This window comes from Eptesicus fuscus, chromosome 7 (genome assembly GCF_027574615.1).
Source record: "Eptesicus fuscus isolate TK198812 chromosome 7, DD_ASM_mEF_20220401, whole genome shotgun sequence".
Taxonomy (NCBI): Eukaryota; Metazoa; Chordata; class Mammalia; order Chiroptera; family Vespertilionidae; genus Eptesicus; species Eptesicus fuscus.
This window is the reverse complement of record NC_072479.1, coordinates 45,446,665-45,464,158: the sequence shown is the minus strand read 5'-3', so window position 1 is coordinate 45,464,158 and position 17,494 is coordinate 45,446,665. Positions and strand designations below refer to the sequence as shown.

The window sequence follows — 17,494 nt, the reverse complement described above, 5'->3', positions numbered from 1 at the left end:
TTCCTCATCACTACAATGGGGGTAATCATCTTACCGGGAAGCCCTGAAGATTAAATAGGAAACTATATGTATAGGGTGTAGCACACTATTTGAAACGTGGAAATATAAAATTAATGTAGTGATCAATAAACTAATACACCGATGGCCTTTCTTCTTCTCTTCCCATGCTCACCCAATTCTGAACTAGCAGGTTGGAGTTTCTAACTCTCACGCTCAGTGTATCTACCTTAGCTTGGGAGCACTGGGTGGGGAAGGAGCAGACGCAACAGCAGGAAGCTCAGGGATGGTGGGATAAGCCAGATCTCTCTGTGCTGACGGCTGCAGAGAGGGAATCCTTGCGCTGGCCTCCTGTGCACTGCTCACTAACTGCAGCGAGGGAAGGGGTCAGCCCAGCGCCCAGGGCTGCTTGTGACTGAGCGCTCTGACCACAGCTGGCTCTGGGGCAGTGGGCAGCTGTGCTGGGCAGCAGAGGAGACACTGGGTCGTGCAGGTTAGGGGGCTGCTTAACAAGTCCACCAATGCATCAAGTCTCAAAGAATTCTTCCCCCTGAAAAAAAAAATCACTTCATTCTCTCCTGAGGAATCTCCAGTTTATGAAAGATCTGTGTTGTAAGCCATACAACACTTGACCAGTAGCTTGCTAAATCAGATAAACAGTAATCTTTTCTCGTTTTCTCCCTAACAGAGATACCTAGCCTGGGAGGACGCTGGAAGAATACCATGTTATAGGTGTCTCTGTTAATATCAGGTTATGAAATTCTAACAGGGTGATCCGTTTGAGCAGCCTCAGGGCCCTCAACTAACAGATGAAAATGTTGGATGAGATGATTTCTAAGGTTTCTTGCAGCTCCACAGTTCTGCGATGCTACGTCTCTATTCTGCAAACCGTTGTGCTCTAGTGTCAGCATGAATGATGTGTGTGCGTTCCTGAGCTGGGTTCCAGAAGGCCAGATCTGGCTGTGATGTTTGGACTACCCCCCTACAATAGGTCTCAGAGAGATACAGTTTACAGGGGGTTGGGATCCGTGCTCGTGAAAACAAATCGCCAAAGGAACATTCTAAATTGCAAGATATCATTAAGATGTTACACTTTGCTTCCCGGAATCTCTGACGATACAGCCTGTGCCATCCTCTCCTGAAAAACAGCAGCTGAGGCCATGCCTGTCAGGGGAGAGGCTCAGCGGACGTTTGCTGAATTGAGTTGGACAAGCCTCTTAACCTCCCTGAACTTCAGCCTCCTTCTCTCAAAATGGACAGGATATAAATCTACCTCCAGTCAATTGTGGCCCTTTTATACGTTTCTAGAGACTAATATCAATGCTAAGCCCCTGGCCCCTTTCACCGCCGGTCAGATGCCCCTCAGAGTCAGGCCGGAGCAATGCCCAAGACCGCTCCAGCTCTAAAACCAACCTTTGAACAAGCCCACAGAAAACCCACGCAGGGGAGGGGAGCACGGCTGTGAGGAAGAAACCCATCCCAGACCCAGGTAACTGGAGCAGTTCCCTCAAATTTTACCTCTCAGCCAATCCCCCTTTAGTGAGGCTTGAAATGATTATAGGATCGAATGGCTCCTCAGTTCCTGAAATGGTGATGCCGAGGGGCCCCCCATAGCGCTTCAGCTCCACGGTGTAAATAATTGCCCCGGAACTTTCTTGCTCATCTGCAATAAATGGCAAGGAGTCATAATTGTTTTTGTGTTTTTTTTTTTCAGAAAAAAAATAAGCAAAGTAATAAGACAAATGTATTCAGACATAAAATAAGAAATTCAGAACATCGGCATCAGCACATTATGTCGCAGAAAATAATTATTTGGAGAAGTAGCATTTCCTTCCTAGGACATCACATTCTAACAGGGAATATCCTAACGACTTACGCTTTAAACCTGGAGAGAGCCACCAGCTGCACTGCAGGCCCTGCACGCGGGCCCAGCATTTCGTGAGTGTGCCATCGATACCAGCGGAAGGAGCACACGGCTGAGGAGGCAATTAGGAAGGAGTGCAGTGACAGAGATGAGGCCACGCAATTCCTATTTTCAGGCTTTACAGCCAGCTAACTTTCAATATAGAAAAGTCGATTTTACTGGGGGTTGGAGCAAACTTGAACTTATGTACATGGTTAAGTGGGGCTTAGAGAGGTTGGCCTGGAAATCTAGAATCCCTTACATATCATTCCACCCACTGTGTCTTACAGCGTACATCCTGTTGATGAACGCATGGATACGAAAACAGGTGTGAATGATTATCTCTCCTCTGTTGTTGACATCAAAAGCCGCGTAGGTTATGTTTCGGTAGCATACACCTGGGTGTCACACTGTCATACATTTATTTTGGCGATTTTACATTAGCACAAGGGAACGCATCTGTGAACGGGTCTGCCTGCCTAAAGCATCGGTCTGAAAGACGTCCTGAGGAGCCTTCAGCACCAGTGGGTGTTTTGACTGTGTCAGGGCTGCAAATACGAAACCTGTTTTGTATTTGCTGAGGGCATGGTGAAGATTTTGAGCATTTCTTGTTTTATTCCTTGGGCCTCAGGGGGCTGTGCCTGGTTAAGGAGCTATTTCATTTCTGTCCCTAAGGATGCAATGGAATGGTCTGGAAGCTGCTTTAACAAAACAATCAGCTTTTACAGTCAGACTGTGTCATGGCGCAGCATTAACACAGTCACACATCTACCTATCTGTCTATATCTATCCACGGATGTGAAAATCAGGCAAAATGGAAACATTAAGTGAATATTTAATGATATTAAAAAATTTTGCCAATATTTTAAACTGTGATATTTAATTTTATATATTTTAGAAGTCTTAAATTAGGGCGGGAGTATAGAGAAGCAAGATTGATCGTAAGTTACCAACTGTTAATGCCAGGTGATGTATGATGGCTTATGACACCATTTTTCTCTATTTTTAAATATTTGTAGTTTTTATAATTACTTAAAACGTAATAAAATGTTATTTTATTAAATAATATTTAATACATGTGTAATAATATTTAATGTAATAAAAACATTAATTCCCTCAGAAAACTCCGTGATGCCTTGAGGAAACTGGTATTAATTAGTTTGGTTTGCTCATCCTCACAGACGGTGGTGGTGGCGGCGGCCCGTTTGCCCACCAGGCGAGGTCCCAGCGCATCCCACTGCCACCTGCGCCGGAGGAGGCAGACATCTCAGCTCTGCCCAGGGTTTCATAGCTGTGGTTTCCTCCACACGTTTTCCTGATGGGGCCCCAGCCTTTGTCCCTCTCCCTCGCATTTATTTTCACCAGTGCTGCCAGCCTATCATTCCCTTTCCTTTCTTCCTAGAATACGTCAAAGGCGTAAATCTGAATGTCACTCTCTTACTGGACGCTTTTCATTGGTTCCCCAATTCCTTAAGAATAAAATACAACCCCTTTCCTGGCATGAGCTGAGCTGGGGCCGCCATGTCTCCAGAGGGCCACCTGCCTCCCTTCCCGCCCAGCCTCCTACGTTCTTCCTCGCCGCAGTTTCTGTAACAGCACGTTCCTGACATCGTGAACCTTGCACACGTCACTCCCGGGGCGCAGACACCTTGCTGCCCTGGAGGGCTCCGGCCGGAGCCCTGGCACTTGGCGCAGATGCCTTGCCTTTCAGGAGGGCCTCCTGGCTGCCGCGCAGGAGCCCCAGGCATTTCCTGGGTGACCCCACACGCCTCTGCGTTCTTTTGGTGCTTCTCACCTTTTAATTTTAATTCTTGCCTCTGCCCCCCCGACAAGGAGAGAAATTAAATTAAAATTCTTTCTAACCAGAGAAATAGGAAGGGCTAAGATTCACTCAGGTAGGGCTGAGCTTTGGAGGGCCACTCACCGCGGTGATGGAACATCTCAGGTTCCTTACTCTCTGAGAACCAATTTTTGCCCCCACAGAGAAGGCGTGCTGTAGCCAGTCCTTTTCACTAGATGTTTAATTCTCTCTCTACTTGTCTCTCCCATGAGAATAAGATCACCTTGAAAACAAGATTTTCATCTGCGTATCCCCAGAGCAGGGGTCCTCAAACTTTTTAAACAGGGGGCCAGTTCACTGTCCCTCAGACCGTTGGAGGGCCGGACTATAGTTTAAAAAAAACTATGAACACATTCCTATGCACACTGCTAAGTCGGCTGCTAAGCAGGACAAAAACAGCCGGCGGGCCGGATAAATGTCCTCGGCGGGCCGCATGTGGCCCGCGGGCGGTAGTTTGAGGACCCCTGCCCCAGAGCCCTGATCTAGGGCCCCACGGCTGCCTCAGTGGATGCCTGAACAGGTGAGTGAAGACGAATGAATGTTCCTGTCGGCAGGCACCAGCTCCGAGGGAAGAGAGCTCTGGGAGCCACCCTCCCCGCTACTCCACGGCCTAGCTTCCTTCTCCAAAGTGATGTAACCCCACCCTGGCTCCTTCAGAGTGGGAGGGTAAGACCTGGGCTGCCTCTGTGGGAACCAGCAGGCCTGGAGCATCCTCCCCTCGCAGCCCCAAGAGTGGCTGCGCCAGCTCCAGGCTGCGTCCAGGCCCATCTGCCACCGAGGGCTGGAGCTCAACTGGCACGGGCACGGCTCTGCAGCTGAGGAGCTGGCAGGAGTGCCCGCGATGCTCAGGCCATTTTGGAGGTGGAAGCTCTCCAAGTTCCTCTCTCCTCCAGGCTGCTCCGGCTTAGAAAGCAGCAACTGGCGTGCTGAAGGAACAGACTTCCTGAAAAGGAAAAATGCGGGATCACCAGTAAGGTGCTAGGGAGCCTAACCAGATGTTAATGATATTATCAGCAGCTTTTACATCACAACAGAAGGCTTACAACTATTAGTGAAAGACATGACAGGGGGCCAGCCTCCTTGTTTGTTCTGCTTGGCTCTAGTTAAGAAAATGAATGGGACCACGGAACAGATGCAGAATTGCAGCATTAATTATCAGCAACGTTGTTTTTGGGCTTCTCGAGTGCCTCCTGTTTAACAGAATGAGCGCTCTCTGGCGTGAATCCATAACGGCAGCTGCTCCTGTGGCCGAAGAGGAGGCTTGGATTTGGGAGCGAGCCTTCGGAATGCATAAATGTGCAGGTCAATCAGAGTTCATTTTGAGTAAGTGATGGAATGCATTTCAGAGTATGGCCACCTTTCTTGGAGGGGAACAGCCTGAGTAAATGGACCATTTAGAACAGCTTCCTGACTGTCGTGTGGTCTCAGCAGACCCCTAGAAATGATTGGAGACAGATTTGGAAGCCTCCATTTACCTCTTCCTACAATTCCTCCAAATTCTCTACTGTTTTGCTTCAAGGTACCTTCTCAGATCTCCAAACTCTCCCATCTGCGTTTATAGTGAATCTAGATGCAACCAAGCAAAGCAATAGATTTTATTTCAAGAGGGTTATTTGCATCTTTGGGGACCGGGGGATTGGGTAACAGCCATTGTTTTGGAGCCAGGGACCCAGTCAGGAGCAGTGTGGCTCTACTTAATTTATGTTTCTGTGGTAATGAAAGAAAACAAATGCGAAGGCTCCTGAAGGCAGAATGGCCTTGAATATAGAGGGAGGGTGATGCCTACAATCAAGTGTTCCAAAGATCGGGCTATTGTAAAATGAAGCTAAAATTAGCTTCAGTAACACCCTACTAATGACTGTTGATCATTAGCGTTCATTGGGCCTTATTACTCGTAAGTGCCAAACATTATCGCCGAGGGCTTCAATTTATTATCTCTTTTGATCTTAAGACAGCCAGGTGAGGTAGGCAATAAATGGACATTTATAGATGAGGAAACTGATGCTCAGAGAAGTTAATTTCCCGTTTCTCAGCGTGTCAGTTGGGAAGCCAATCTAGTGTTCTTACTTATTCTTCAGCTTCTCCCAGAAAGGACTAGAAACAGTTAACTCAGACGCTCTCAAATGTCTCATTCAATACTCTAGTAAATGATTGCAACTGGTGCACACTGACCAAATACGAGGGCCTCACTCTCCTGCGATAAGCCCTCCCCACGGGCTTCTGGGGTAAGTTCAAATGTCTTAACATGGTTTAGAAGGACCATGATGATTGGCTTCAGGAGAGCTTTCTCCTCTTCTACTGCCAAGTCCTTACACATGGTTTCTGCTTCAGCTACGTCTGCTACTAAGATGTGCCGTGCTCTCTGGCCTCCTGCTTGGTTCATACTCTCCCTCTGATTGATTCTAACAATACCTCCCAGACAATGCCAAGACAGAGAGTGTCAGAAGCATTCCTTAGCTCTCCAGGCGTCAGTGGCTGCCTGCACATTCTGTTAACATTTTCTGCACACCCTTAGAACATTCATCATGTTGTTAATTATTGATTTTCTTCTGTTTCTCTTATAGGGCGGTGACTGATTTAAGGGCAGGCAGGGACTGTGTCCTTTTTAATCTAATTGGCAGTCCCTGGCACAGTAGCTTCCACCTCATAGACACTAAATAAATTGCATGACTGAATGAAAAACAAAGACTTAATGTTTGAGAATAGTGCTGCCATCTCCTTGGGTAAGGTGCAAGGCAGAGCAATGAAACCAGTGAAGCTGGAAAATATGCTTAATAAGCATATCCTAATTATCATCATGTTAGGTATAGAGATTATAGGGGGAAAGGTCTAAAGGGGAAAAATGAACTGAAGGAAAGCAACAATTCACGTTTCTGAAACTCCTCCCAATGTGTCTGCTCAGCCTGGCTTTGGAACTGGAGGATCGCCAACCGGGAGCTCCAAGCATATTCCTCTGTCTCGGCTTTTTCGCTCTGCGAGGAAGGTAGTTGATACCTGCTTAGCTTGGCAAATCATGCAAAGTGGGGTTCTCCACAGGGCTTTGCCTCTTCTCTAGGATAGAACCGAGTGATGCTGGAGGCTTTATCCCTCCAAAAAGAAAGTGCAATCGAAGCATGCTTGTAAGGAGAGGAATGCAAATGTTGGCACGAAAAATCAGCTGCTTGGGAAATAATGAGTAGAAACCTATGCACATTTTAAAATGTTGGTTATATATTTGGACAGAATCATCCTTACCAGCTGTGCAATTGGATGTAACTACCAATTTGTTTTGGCTTTGAGTAGGAATCATCAACACACTGCTTGACATAACCATGAACTCTAGGTCTAGATGGTTTCATTACAGGTGACCCCAGAACTTGCACACTAACTCACTATTGGTTTGGATAAAATTAGAAACAGTAGAAGCTCTCTTAACCAAGCTCCAATTACCCGATTGACTGGACTACTTGTGGCTCCGCATTCTCTGCGAGGTTCCTGACCGATGCCACGGACTGCTCCGGATTAGTAGGTCTCCCTCTCTAGCGCCCCGTGTACTTCTGCTCCTGCTACCTCTTGAGTTGTAAGTTTGAAATTTTAGAGTCAATTACATTTATCCCCAAGCCTGTTTTATCCCAGTTCTACTCGTTATTGTAACTATGTAATTTAATGAATCTTACATAATGTATAAAATATGAGTATAGTGGTTCTATGAAAAGAAAATCAAATGCTTTGGAAAGATTCTATAAGGGGGGTTCATTAAGCAGACCTATACTATTAATTATGTAGAGGAAAAACTCAAAAACATTTGGGAAAGTAAAAATCTAGATGGAGTAAGCATTCTGATTGCTTTAAATTTTTAAAATTCTCACCATATTAAAACAAATGAACAAAAAAAGCTAAAAGTGGAAATTGTAAACTGATTATCATGGGTATAGTTTGGGCAAACAAACAGGTAACAAGATGTGTAACTATAATCTGCAGAATACTCATAGGAAAGGCCTTGGCTTCACTGGAAAGACTGGCAAAATTTTAAATTAAGCATTTATATTATGGATATACTAGAGTCCCATTGCACGAAATGATTCGTGCAATAGGCCTTCCTTTCCCTGGCTGCTGGCACTGGTTTTCCTCTGGCACCCAGGACCCAGGCCTTCCCTCTGGCCACCGCCTTCAGTTTAAACTCTCTGGGCGAGAGCCGCTCGTGTAGCTTCCTCCGCCCCCCAGCCCTCCCCCTCATAGCAGGCGTCCCATTCTGTCCAGCCACTCCATGCCTGCATGCGTGCTGCCCAGAGTCCAGAGCGGCTGGGGGGTGGGGCCACCACCATCTTTGTTGGGTTAATTGGCATACTCACTCCTGATTGGCTGGTGGGCATAGCGAAGTGACAGTCAATTTGCATGTTTCTCTTTTATTAGAGTAGATATATTTTCTATAATTCCCCACATTTTGCTGACTCTTTCAATTAATGGACTTTTCCCAATAAGCTCTGGTTCTTATCATCTACACTAATAAAAGAGAAAGTTGCAAATTGACAGTACCTTCGCAATGCCCACCAGCCAATCATGAGTGAGTATGCAAATTAACCCAACAAAAATGGCTGGTTAATTTGCATACACAGGTGCCAAGTGGCCGGGGGCAGGCGTTCTGCACTGCCCAAGCTACTCCAGGCCTCTGTGCAGCATGGGAAGGCAGAAAGGTGGCTCTGGGCCAGAGCAAGGGTGGTGCTGGCAGCCAGTGGAAGGAAGGCACATTCTTGTATGAATCTTCGTGCATCAGGCCTCTAGTGATTAGATAAAAGGGCTTCTACTGCAGGGCTACTTGGAGTGTGGTCCTTGGATCATAGCAGCATAATGAGGAAGTTTGCTGGAAATGCAGAACCTCAGGGCCCCATTTGGGAGCAGTGCCCAAGAACTGTGTTTCTTTAAAAAATAATTTTTAGTTTTCCTATTACAGTTGACATACAATATTATATTAGTTTCAGTTATACAACATAGTGATTAGACATTTATGTAACTTATGAAACAATTATTCTGGTAATTCTAGTACCCATCTGGCACCATGCAGAGTTAGTATAGCATTATTGACTATATTCCCTATGCTGTACTTTACATCCCTGAGACTACTTTGTAGCTACCAATTTGTACTTCTAAATCTTTTCCCCCCTTTTCACCCATCCCCCCAACCTCTCTCCCATATAGTAACCACAAAAATGTTCTCTATGAGTTTGTTTGTTGCTTTTTAAAACAAATCTTTACCTTAGAATATGTTTATTGAATTTTTATTTTTTATTTTTTAGAGAGGGAAGGAGAGAGAGAGAGAGAGAGAGAGAGAGAGAGAGAGATCGGTTGCCTTTGGTATGCACCCCAACTGGGGATTGAACCCACAACCATTTTGGTGTACGGGACAACACTCCAAATAACTGAGCCACCCACCTAGCTGGGACTTGTTTGTTCATTTTTTTTTTTTTAAATAAGCTCTTCAGGCGATCCTGAGGCCCACTAAGGTTTGAGAAGCACTGCTCCGATGGATTCATATATTGCTGGAAGCACTAAAAATGGATACAGCCCTTTCAGAAAGAAACATGGTAGAGGACTCATCGGGAATCATAAGATTTCCATCTCAATCTGACTCAGCAATCTTCTAGGGATATTTCCTAATGAAATAATTCAAAGGATGAACAACTGAATAAAGATATCTATGCCTAAAGATATCCATGATTGCACTATCCACAATAATGAACAATTAAAAGCAATCTAAACAAGAAGAGAAGAATGGTAAGTAAATAACAGGCAGTAAATAAAAAATATAGCAAGGGTTTGTAAAATGATAACTGGTTTATAAAATTAAGTAAAAATGTAACATGCACTATGGTTATAATTATGTAATATAACTATCAACCTGAAAATGACTTGTTCCATTGTATTAGGGTGGTACTGGGTGATAATTTAGTTTTCATCTTTAAAGATTATTTAAATACAGTTGTAATAATGGTTCTATAATGACACTATCTTAATTATATCATTTAAAAGCACCATTACTTAAAATTGATACTAAACTCCCAATGCACAATTTAAAGCCCTTCTTAACTATGTAAAACTCTGCTGCAGTGTCACCAGCCAGCTGTTGTATGTAAAACATCAAGATCTAATAGCCTCTGTGGCAGATGGGCAGTTAGAGACACCAGTTTTTACGGCGAGGCCATCAGTACCTGAATTATCTTCATCTTTGCGGATTTTGAGCTTCACCAGATCTTCGCACTGCTGGAGGATCTGAACGGCGTCTTCCATGGAGCAGTTGTCCAGGCGGATGTTGTCTATTGCAAGCAATTTATCTCCAAGCTCCAGCGTTCCGGTCCTGTTGGCAAATGCGTAGCAACACGCATGATGAGCAATGATGAGCACGTACCCAGGCCGTTTCAGAGGCGTTAGCATCATGCAGCATTATGGGAATCTTTAGAGGAAAAGCGGTTCCTCAACTGCCTTTAAATTGAATTTTATTGACACCCCCCGCCCCCTTTTTCCCAGTCTTATTTTGGATGGCCGCCGTGACGGGAAATCGCAGAGGATTAAAAACAGCTTTTTCTTGTGCTGCCGTCCATGAGCCAGGACAACACCGTCAGCTTCACTCAGGGACTCGGAGGCTCCTAGGGAGGGAGGGGATGTCTGGCCCCCTGTGCTTCTCCACGTTGTCCTGCCCCTTTGGATCCTTGGCAGTCCAGACGCTAGGACAGGGTTGAGCGAGTGAGGGCAGCCAAGGTGGGATGGACAGAGTGGAGGGCTGGGACGTGGCGCCTCTGCCATTTCCACCTGCACGGGCAACCCACTGTGGGGAGAAAAGGTGAATTCCACGCTGGCTGTCTGGAGTGAGGCCTTCGAGGGCCTACTACTAGCTGTGGACCCCGGCGGGTCTCTGAAAGCTTATAAGGTCCATCATGAAATAAGGAAAATAATACGATTGTATATGCGTTTGTGTGTGCGTATATGTATACACACACAATTGTAAATAAGGTTATGTTGTTTTAAAAAACAAATTTTTATTGATTTCAGAGAGGAAGGGAGAGAGAGAGAGAGAGAAACATCAATGATGAAAGAGAATCATTGATCTGCTGCCTCCTGCAAGCCCCCGACTGGGGACCGAGCCCGAAACCCGGGCAGGTGCCCTGACCAGGAATCCAACCATGACCTCCTGGTTCACAGGCCAATGCTCAACCACTGAGCCATGCTGGCCATCAAGTTATGTTTTGATAAGAACTATCCTTTATGCTTTGGGTCTGTGACAGAGATTGCTAATTGCTTCCCAGCATCTCTTCTTTCCTTCCTACTTTGGGATCACGCCCTAGAGATGCACTCCCCGGACTCTCTCGGCCCCGCCCCTACCTCCCTTCTGTGCCTAGAAGGTTGCAATGCTGAGCAAGCTGTGAGGATGGCGAGCTGCTTCCCAGCCCTGCAGGGCCTGCCGCACTCCCCACTGTTATGTGACAGACAAACTGCTGTCTTGTTTGATCCACTTTACCTAGGAGTCTCTGTCACAGTGGAGCCTCTACCTTTACACCTACACTCACACACTGTCCTTACTACTTTTCTTTAGAACAGATTTATGCGTTTATTTATTTAAAAAAGTATTTGTGCCCTTGTCCATGTGCCCTTGACCAGAATTGAACCCAGGACCCTTCAGTCCTCAGGCTGATGCTCTGTCCACTGAGACAACCCAGCTAGGGACTTACTATTTTTTGAGGGTTAAAATATTTCTTTAATGAAATGGCTGTGATAATAGGTGGGATTTTTAAAAAAAGTCCTTAACTGGAAAATAAAAAAGTTAATAGTCTTATATTAGTGTTCCCCAATCATTTAAAAAATATTTTTGATCTGTGAAACCAAAAGTGTGAGACTTCCTGATTTGGATGGATATGGACCAAATAGGAGATAAAACATTAAGGCTGAAGGACCTGGCTGGGCCAGGAAGGACATTCTGGCATCTATCAAAGCTCTTGCACAAGCTACTGTCTCCATGTGGGGTGTCTGGCATACCTAAGGCCGCTTTCAGAGTTTCAGTTGGAAAATGAAAGATGGAATATGATCAATCAGTGAAGGAGAGCCTCTGTTGGATTCATAAAAGACCTTAAAACACATTTTCAGGCCTGCGCTTTCTGTACTGGGTGCAGAGATAAATCAGCATGCCGAGGAATTTCTACAATAGCACTGACATTAGGAATACCAAATATGACTGATTCATGGCAGCTGCCTGGGATATGTTGAAGCTACCATGGTCCATTAGCAAGGTCTGCCTAGGGTGTGGCAGGGGTCATTTCTGCTTTATGAAGAAATGCCTTGGAATAAACAGAGAAGACGTTTTCCTTACCTGTGTGCCACACTGCCTTTTTTGATATCTGAAATGACAAGGGGGTCTCCCGGTTTTCTGCTGGATGGAGCTGTAACAATGAAGATAGAATAGTCACATCTTTATATCCACGATTCACCTACTATACATTTCCTATTTTGTAACAACTGTTAATGCAAGTACAGTTTGTATGTAAAGCAAAGATGATCAACAAATGAATTAGAAATGTGCACACTACATCTTCTTGATGTAAAAATGTTTATATTACAGTATTTATAAACTTAAACACTAAAGCAAAGTCATTTTAAATTTGTAATTGCGGAAAGCAATCGGAGAGCTGCCCATCAGATCTAAACCTATTTTAATCTGTGATTCTCATGAGAGCGAGACAAAGGGTGGATTCTCCAATAGGAGAGTATTAAAGCCACTGGGCAGGTTGCAGGCTCAGTCTCCAGTAGGGGGCGTGCAGGAGGCAGCTGATCAAGGATTCTCATCACTGATGTTTCTATCTCTCTCTCCCTCTCCTTTCCTCTCTAAAATCAATAAAAATATATATTTAAAAAAGTCACTGGGGGCTCCTGTTAGTGGTACTCATGTGTGTTCCCTTTTCTGGTCCTTAACGCCTTTCAAGGGAGAGACGCGGTTGTCATGGAAATGTACTGTACTGCTCAAGGGTCCTGGGTGGGAAAGTGGATGAGAATCACTGATTTAAAGTTCTTTATTTTCCCAGGTGGAAATCTTTTGCTAGATATACTATAAATCTTTAAATTTTGTTTACAAATTCATACCTGGAATGTTCTAAAATATTTTGGAATGTGACTATTTTATTTTATTGACAGTAGTAAATATTTGGTGCTATTTAATTATATTTTTATGCATATTCATAATATAGTCATGTACATATAACTTTTATTTATAAAATTTATACAGATAAAATTATTATCTGGCACATTAGTCAATTTTGAACTTTATAAATTTTCTTAGGAATATTTCCATTTGATGAAAATGGAAATAAACTGGTAATGAGTCTATGTAGAATTAATCTTGAAAATGAACTCTAGTCCTAATAAATTCAAAAATATCATCTTAATTTAAGAATTTATAAATATCATTTAATCTAGGCTGATACTTAAAATTAACCATACCAACATTTGTAAAAAAACAATTTGCTTCCAAAAGGAGATGTTTTGCCAACCTAAGCTTGTAGTGATCATTAAAAGGCCCCTAAAGTAAGATTTTCTTATAAACAGTCTGATCACCCCATAATAATCATAGAACCATATCATAGCCTGTAATCCCATCTGAATCCCAGAAAAATGTTTATGCATAAGAACAGATGGTTTAATATCTCAACACAACATTGAAAGAAAAAGCAAACACATATACCAATACCATACCCACTGTCTAAATTAGTGCATAGGAAATGTTAATGGGACTTCATTCAATCATTATTCTTGGCTTCTAGCAAAGAATGCAAAACATTCTATTCACTACAATTAATTCATAATTCTATCTCCATGCAATGATGTGAAATAATTCCTCTAGAGAAATATACACATCTAGCATTTTCACTCGTGCCATATTTCAGAATAGCAAATTGTTCTGGGCACGGGACACAGAAATAAAAACTTTGTTATTACCAGCAAGTACAACTTTCCTAGCATCTGCCAACGAATTTACACAATATTTTGCTAAGCAGAAGCAACCATGACTGAACACTCAATATTCCTCTTGTTGTTGTTTTTTTTTTAAATCCATGTGCCACTGAAATGATCTGAAACAAAACAATAATAGATGTGCCATCAAACCCATCTGTATCATCTTTGCACCAGAGGAAATGAGCACTGTGACCTCTTGGACAAACCCACACAGATTTCCAATCCAGAGAGCTTGGAAACTTCTCATGGTCTACAGACAAGTATGGTGGCCGCTCCCACATTTATTAGATCCTTCTCTTTCTCCTTTAACCAAGTACATGCCTGAGGTTTGACAGGGTCTTCAGGGTGGATGACCATCGGAGGGATAAAGTTGAACCCAGAAGTGGGGCCAAATCTCTATGGGCTCCTGACAATGTCACTACCTGGCCCAGCAGGCACGTTAAACGTTCTGGGGACTCCATCATGGTGTGAACACCTTGGCATCGTATTTTAACTACCTACTACCCGAGAAGAAGTCACACACCAAGCATGCTTTGCAAGGATTGTAGTGCTTTGAAAAAATTAAGTTAGTTACCAACATATCAAAATTGTAGATTTCATATAAATGTATAGCTTCTTTAAAAAACTTAGAGAGGGAATCTGGTATAGTGGTTACTGGGACTTGGGTTTAAAGTCCTGGCTCTACCACTTATTAGCCATGTGAGCTTGAGCATGTAGTGTTTAGGCACCTTAGTCTCCTAGTCTGTACAATGGTGATGAAGATAGTAACGGTGCTTGTCTCATACAGTTTCTGTTGTAGGTTGTTCTCACCTGTAGAGTGACTGGACCAGAGCACGTGAAATGCACTACATAGTGTTTCTTGTTGGTAGGATTTCCCAGCCACACTGGACTCGCTTTCCCACCTCCCTCCCCTTCAGGTGGAGCCTTCCTTCTCCCTTTGTTATCTTTTTTTTTTAAATTTTTTTATTTCTTTCAAATACAGTTTACATTCAATAGTATCTTGTATTATTTCAGGTGTGCAGCATAGTGGTTAGACAACCATACTTTATAAAGTTCTCGATATTTCCAGTACCCACCTGGCACCGTACATAGTTATTACAATATTATTGACTATGCTATACTTTACATCCCCGTGACTATTTTATAACTACCAGTCTGTACTGCTCAATCCCTTCACCTTTCACCCCGTCTCCCAACTGCCCTCCCCTCTGGCAGCCATGAGTCTGTCACTGTTCTCACTGGAAGGATCTCATTCATTAACTGGCCTCACTCCTGAGGGCTTCTGAGTGTGAGACACTTTGAGTGGTGTGGGTCTATTTTCACTCATGACTCATGGACCCATCAATTTGGAAAACTATATCCATCAATGCTAGGCAATTTTATAAAATGATCTGATGCTTTACTTTCCTCTTTCTTTCTGTAATGGTTGTTATTTGAACTCATCCTGTATGATTCCTATCTATTCTAGATCCCTCATTTATTTTTGTTCCAATTTTTGAAAATTTTCCACAAACTTATTTTCTAATATTTTATTTGACTTTTATTTTTATTTCTGCCATATTATTAAGTTTCTAAAGCTCTTTGTTCCCCTATGTATGTTATTTTGCAATAGTACCAGTATGGATATAATATCCTATGTTGCTAATGATGTTAATGATAGTTTTTTTTTTCTTTCTTTCTTAAGTTTTCTTCTTCCTACATGTGCTCTTTCTCTGCTTCTCTTCCTTGTTTTTGGTGACAGTCTTGCATATTAGGTTCTCTCCTCAAGTGTCTGTATTTTTTCTTAGCTCTCTGTTTACACTAGAGTGTGACCTGAAACAGCTGAACGCTTGGTGCATCTGAGTGGGCTTGTGCACTTTGGTCTTCACTGTATAGTTCAGGCTAGGCTGTTTCTTTGGGTCAGATGGCTCTGATTCTTTCTCTTGTTTGGAGGGTATTAAGCCTGACTACCCAGCTTCTTTGAACTTGGGGTTCAAAGAGCGGGGCGGGGGAGACTAGCAGTCTCAACGTTCAGTATATAAACTCTCACCTACTCTGTTTTCAGAGTAGCCATGCCACACTCAGCTGTGCCCCCCAATCCAGAGACCCTCTATGTCATGGTTCCCAGAGACTAAAACTAGGCTTCTGCCAGGGAGGAAAGGGATGCCTGGCTGTGCTGAGTGGGAGAAGGCATCTAAGGGACTAATTCATTCTTTTCTTTATTGACACTATTAAAGATGTCCTCCATTTCCTCCCCCTAACAGACTTCCAACAAATACTCCTGTCTTAGCTCTACCATCACTCTCACTTCCAGAAGTTCCTGATTTCACGATTTCCTGGGTCTGTTGGGAGTTTAGGATATAAATCAGGTTCCCTGCTAGCTTTTTCTTCCACTTCTTTAAGTTCATCTTTATCTTCTTTGCCGCTTGCAAATTTTGTTGCTGTTGTCCATTTTCCCTTTCCTCTTTTCTATATTGTTTTTGGCTTTTTGAAAAATCTATACTGTCATTTTAAAATGGGGTAAGAGCTAAATCTATGTGTTCAAGCTATCATCTTTGACCCCTGAAGTTTTAAAGTTACTAGTCATTCTTTGCTATCAGAAACTATTCTTAAAGTGAACATGGATTCTTTTCCTTTCAAATAGTTGTTGGGAGAGTTAGAAAATGACAGTATCTATCATTTGCTTAAAGAAACTTTGTAGTAAAAGACAGGTGAAATCTTCTGAATTTTGAAGTGAATTAAATGTGAATCAATAAAGTATTCTAGGAACATCCTATCTAATAAAGAGGGAATATGCAAATTGACCATTACACCATAACAAGATGGCTATGTCCACAGCAGAGGCAGGGATTCTGTAACACAAGATGGCTGCACCCACAGCAAAGGTGGGGATCCTGTAACACAAGATGGATGTGTCCACAGCGGAGGCCGAGTTCCCATAATGAGCCTTAATGAGCAATCAGCAGGGACCTGAGGCTGCGTGGTGCTGGGCCGGGGCAGGGGACCTGAGGCTGCACCCCCCCCCCACCTGGTGGGGCTTGACAGGGGACCTCAGGCCACACCCCTTGCCCCAGCACCGGGCCAGGGGATCTCAGGCCACGCCCCCTCCCCTGGCACTGGGCCAGGGGACCTGAGGCTGCGCCCCATGCCCCAGCAATGGGCTGTGGGACCTGAGGCTGTGCCCCCCGTCTGCAGGGCTTTACAGGGGACCTCAGGCCACACCCCCTGCCCAGCAGGACTTGACAGGGACCTCAAGGAGTGCCCTCTGCCCTGGCCCAGGCTGGGGGACCTCATGCCACGCACCCCGCCTAGTGGGGCTTGATGGGGGACCTCAGGCTATGCCCTCTGGCCTGGGCCAGGGGACCTCAAGGCGTGCCCTCTGGCCTCAGGCTGCACACCATCGCCTCCCCCCCCCCGGGCGGGGCTTGATGGGAGTGGGGCCAGCCGGGTCTGGATCTAGCCCAATGGGGGTGGGGCCAGCTGGGTCTGGGTCTCATGCAATTTCAAGGCACATGTGGGTGGGCAGAGACTTGACTCTGGTTCCCATGGCATGCCCCAGACAGGAGGAAGATTTTCATATTTATTTTACTAATTTTCTTTCATCTCTGACACTTCTATTATAGAGAAAGGGCAAATAGCAATATTAAAATACTTCCTCTAATTAATTCCCTTTTAATGTGCACAAATTTCGTGTACTGGGTCACTAGTTCTATAATATGTAGCCATTCATAGAATTTACTCTGCTAGTTAAAGTATTTTGCTCAAAGGGCCTGATAAGTATCCAATGTCATTGGAGTAACACA

General features: G+C 44.0%; 1 protein-coding gene across 1 annotated transcript in view; it reads right to left on the bottom strand.

Moving 5' to 3' along the window:
- The window catches only part of GRIP1 (glutamate receptor interacting protein 1), a 233,869-nt gene that overhangs the window by 41,266 nt on the left and 175,109 nt on the right, over positions 1-17,494 (bottom strand). The window contains exons 15-17 of the mRNA XM_028156465.2: positions 12,076-12,145; positions 9,926-10,071; positions 1,516-1,660 (exon numbers count right to left, since the gene is read on the bottom strand). Of these exons, the coding sequence (XP_028012266.2) occupies positions 1,516-1,660; positions 9,926-10,071; positions 12,076-12,145 (361 nt within the window). The remainder of the gene's footprint in view (positions 1-1,515; positions 1,661-9,925; positions 10,072-12,075; positions 12,146-17,494) is intronic.